At 43.7% G+C, this 3852-nt stretch overlaps 1 protein-coding gene across 1 annotated transcript; it reads left to right on the forward strand.

Annotated features, from left to right (window-relative positions):
• Nucleotides 1-1553: 1553 nt before the first annotated feature.
• On the forward strand, nucleotides 1554-3210 carry LOC132607886 (uncharacterized). The gene is made up of 3 exons (XM_060321964.1): nucleotides 1554-1644; nucleotides 1755-2260; nucleotides 3175-3210. Exons 1-3 carry the CDS (start codon nucleotides 1554-1556, stop codon nucleotides 3208-3210), a joined length of 633 nt encoding a protein of 210 aa, XP_060177947.1.
• Nucleotides 3211-3852: the final 642 nt, after the last annotated feature.

The following is a 3852-nucleotide window of genomic DNA, read 5'->3' on the forward strand; positions in this document are numbered from 1 at the left end:
CAAGTTATCTTTATCTCATGTTATGTTCTATATCTCGTGTTATGGTATTATTCATGCCTTACGTACTCAGTACGTTGCTCGTACTGACGTCCTTTCTTGTGGACGTTGTGTTCATGCCCGCAGGTAGACAAGTAGATGGACCAAACCCTTTAGAGCTTCACCAGCGGTGTCTCAGGAGCGCTCCATTTGCTTCAGAGCTGCCGTTTATTGATACTACTCTTTTGTATGTATATACTTAGGCATGGAGGAGTCCTGCCCCGTCTTTATGGATTCCTATATTCTATATAGAGGCTCGTAGACAGATGCATGTAGCCAGATGCCCCATGACCTTGTCAGTTCATTTTGTTATATAATACTTGGGCAGCTTTGCCGGTTTGCGATGATGAGCATAGTTGTTGATGATTATATGGAGATGTGCCATTATTTTGTGATATATGTCCTTCATACCATGATACCCATGAGCTATCTTTGTGGTCCACCTAGAAATGATTATGCGATGTATGTTCAGAGGTGCTCGGTAGGTTAGCTCCGGGTGCCCGTTATGTCCCTCGGGTTGGGTCGTGACAAAAGTGGTATCAGAGCAGTTCGTCCTAGGGTATGTCTACGAATCCTGTCTAGTAGAGTCTTGTTTATGGGTGTAAACATGCCACACTTATAAACAGGAGGCTGCGGGGTATTTAGGAATGATTAACCTTTCTTTTTTATCTTAGATCGTGCGATAGAGCTTTGTTATTTGGATTCCTTTTTTCCTAATCGTGTGTTATAATTTCAGTGATGCCTATGAAGAGGAAAGCTACAGTGGCCCAAAAGGGCAAGATAGTGGCCGGAAGACGAACTGAACGGGAGCCATCGGCAGAGATAGAAGAGGGTGAGTCCCATAATGAGGTTCCATCTCGAATCTCTCATACTCTACCTATTTCAGAGGACCATGAAGGGGTCTCAGCTTCAGCTCCAATACCCCCTGTTCCTCCATCGGATACTTCAGGCCAGCAGATGAGAGAGGCCATTTAGTTATTGACCTAGTTAGTTGCTAGTCAGGCCCAGCAGCAGGGCCGGGCTAGGGTGATAGAGCGGTCAGTGCAAGAACTCGTGATTTTATTAGCTTGAATCCTCCATAATTCTACGGGTCAAATCCGGATGAAGACCCGCATGGCTTTATAGATGAGATGCTGAGGACGTTGTAGCTAATACATGCTTCTGATACTGAGTCAGTAGAATTAGCTTCTTATAGATTGCGGGATGTATCCGTCCATTGGTACAACACTTGGATGTCTTCGAGAGGGGTAAATGCACCTCCCCCGATATGGCAAGAGTTCGTAAATGCCTTTCTCTGACATTATTTTCCACCGGAGGTTCGACGGGCCTGAGCCGACAAGTTCTTGAATCTTAGGAAAGGGAATATGAGTGCTCGAGAGTATAGTCTCTGCTTTAATTCTTTGGCTAGGTATGCTCCAGCTATGGTAGCTGATATGGGGGACCGTGTACGTCGGCTCGAGAGTGGTTTGGGGTCACATTTGATTAGGGAATTCTTGACGGCCTCACTTTAGGACGGGATGGATATTCCTCGTATTCAGGCCCATGCCCAGAACCTGGAAGAACAGCAGCAGCCGCAAAGGGGTGAGCGTGATTGTGATAGAGGGTATGGTAAGAGGGAAAAATCTTTTAGTGCTGTTAGTGAGTATAGAGGAGGGCAGAGACAATAGTATTCTAGGATTCAGGCCAATCAGTGGCTAGCGCACCTCTTCAATTTGCAGGCAAGAGATTTAATCGCCCTACTTATTCCAGACCCGATCAGAGCTTCATGGTTTCGGGGTCCCAGTATAGAGGAGATCCCAGTCATATAAGACCACCCGTACCACGATGTACTCAGTGTGGTAGACTAAATTTGGGACAGTGCCTCCTGGGTTCAGATGCTTGTTATGGTTGTGGTCAGCCAAGCCATGTGGTGCAAGACTGTCCATCTCGAGGTGGTAGGAGTAGGGTCCAGCCCATAGGATCAGCGGATGGTTCTTCATCATCCGTGCGCCCTTTAGGGCAAGGTTCGCAAGCACCAGCAGGTCGTGGTAGAGGCAGAGAAGGAGCATCCAGTTCAAGCGGCCCTCAGAACCGTATCTATGCGCTAGCCGGTCGACATGATCTTGAGTCCTCCCCTGATGTTGTCACAAGTATATTGTCAGTATGCTCTCATGATGTATATCCATTGATTTATCCAAGTTCTACTTTGTCGTATATTACTTCTTATATTGCCAAACGTATTGGGGTGAAACCTAAGCCAATCAAACCTTTTGAGGTGTCTACACATGTAGGTGACCCACTGATAGCTAAACGGGTATATAAGAATTGTGTGGTTGTAGTTTGCAACCGTCATACTATGGCTGACTAACATGAGTTAAAAATGATAGATTTTGATGTCATTATGGGTATGGATTAGCTAGCATCCTATTACGCTAATGTTGATTGTAGAAAACAATGGTTTGATTCCAGTTTCTGGGAGAACTAGTTTTAGAATGGAAAGGTAATACAGCGTCCCCGAGAGGTAGGTTTATTTCCTATCTCAAAGCGAGGAAGATGATTGTTAAGGGCTATATCTACCATTTAGTCCGGGTTCAAGACACAGAAGCAAAGCCGCCAACTCTTTAATCTGTCCCAGTAGTGAATGAGTTTCCAGATGTGTTTTCGGATGAGCTTCCAGGTCTTCCACCAGAATGGGAGACTGAGTTTACCATTGATGTGTTGCCAGATACTAAGCCCATATCTATTCCTCCTTATCAAATGGCCCCTGCGAAATTAAAGGAGTTAAAGGAGCAATTAAAGAATTTGCTAGAAAAAGGCTTTATTAGGCCAAGTTCATCGCCATGGGGAGCACCTGTGCTGTTTGTAAGAAAGAAAGACGGTTCCTTGCTGATGTGTATTGACTACAGACAATTGAATAAGGTGATCATAAAGAATAAATACCCACTTCCAAGAATTGATGATTTGTTCGATCAGTTGCAGGGTGCTAAGTGGTTTTCAAAAATAGATTTGAGATTGAGGTACCACAAAGTGAGAGTTAGGGAAGAGGACATCCCGAAAACAGCCTTCAAACTAGATGTAGACATTATGTGTTTCAAGTAATTAGTTTGGATTGACTAACGCCCTAACGGTATTCATGAATTTTATGAATAATGTGTTCAGGCCTTTCCTGGATCTATTAGTAATTATGTTCATTGATGATATTCTGGTATATTCTCGAGAGGCAGAGCTTGTGGATCATCTACGTACTGTTCTTGGAATTCTTCGGACTCGAGAACTATATGCCAAGTTTTCAAAATGTAAGTGTTGGCTGAAGTCTATAACTTTTCTGGGGCATATTATTTCAACTGATGATATTCGAGTAGATACCCAGAAGATTGAAGCTGTAAAGATTGGCCAAGGCTTACAACACCTACGGAGGTCCGTAGTTTTCTGGGGTTGGCAGGTTATTACAGGAGATTTTTAGAAGGATTTTCTTCTATGTCGGCACCGCTAATGAAGCTGACTCAGAAATCAGCTAAATTTCAGTGGACGGACGCGTGTGAGCGCAATATTTAGGAGCTGAAGGATAGATTGACTTTGGCCCCAGTCCTAACACTTCCAGAAGGATCGGAGGGCTATGTTATCTATTTTAATTCTTCAGGTGTTGGGCTAGGTTGTGTGTTGATACAGCATGGCAAAGTTATTGCTTATTCTTCAAGACAGCTTCGAAAATATGAGAAAAACTACCCGACTCACGATCTAAAGTTAGCTGCAGTTATTCATGCACTGAAAATATGGAGAAATTATTTATATGGTGTTCATGTTGATATTTATACAGACCACAAAAGTCTCCAATAT

The sequence above is a fragment of the Lycium barbarum genome, chromosome 8 (genome assembly GCF_019175385.1).
Source record: "Lycium barbarum isolate Lr01 chromosome 8, ASM1917538v2, whole genome shotgun sequence".
Lineage (NCBI taxonomy): Eukaryota > Viridiplantae > Streptophyta > Magnoliopsida > Solanales > Solanaceae > Lycium > Lycium barbarum.

Excerpts from the sequence above, each read along its gene's own strand:
- LOC132607886 (XM_060321964.1), top strand. The coding sequence starts at position 1,554 with ATGGATATTCCTCGTATTCAGGCCCATGCCCAGAACCTGGAAGAACAG. Across the intron at positions 1,645-1,754 it reads TGATTGTGATAGAGGGTATG|GCAAGAGATTTAATCGCCCT; the intron begins GTAAGAGGGAAA and ends TTCAATTTGCAG. Across the intron at positions 2,261-3,174 it reads ATATTGCCAAACGTATTGGG|GCCTTTCCTGGATCTATTAG; the intron begins GTGAAACCTAAG and ends TAATGTGTTCAG.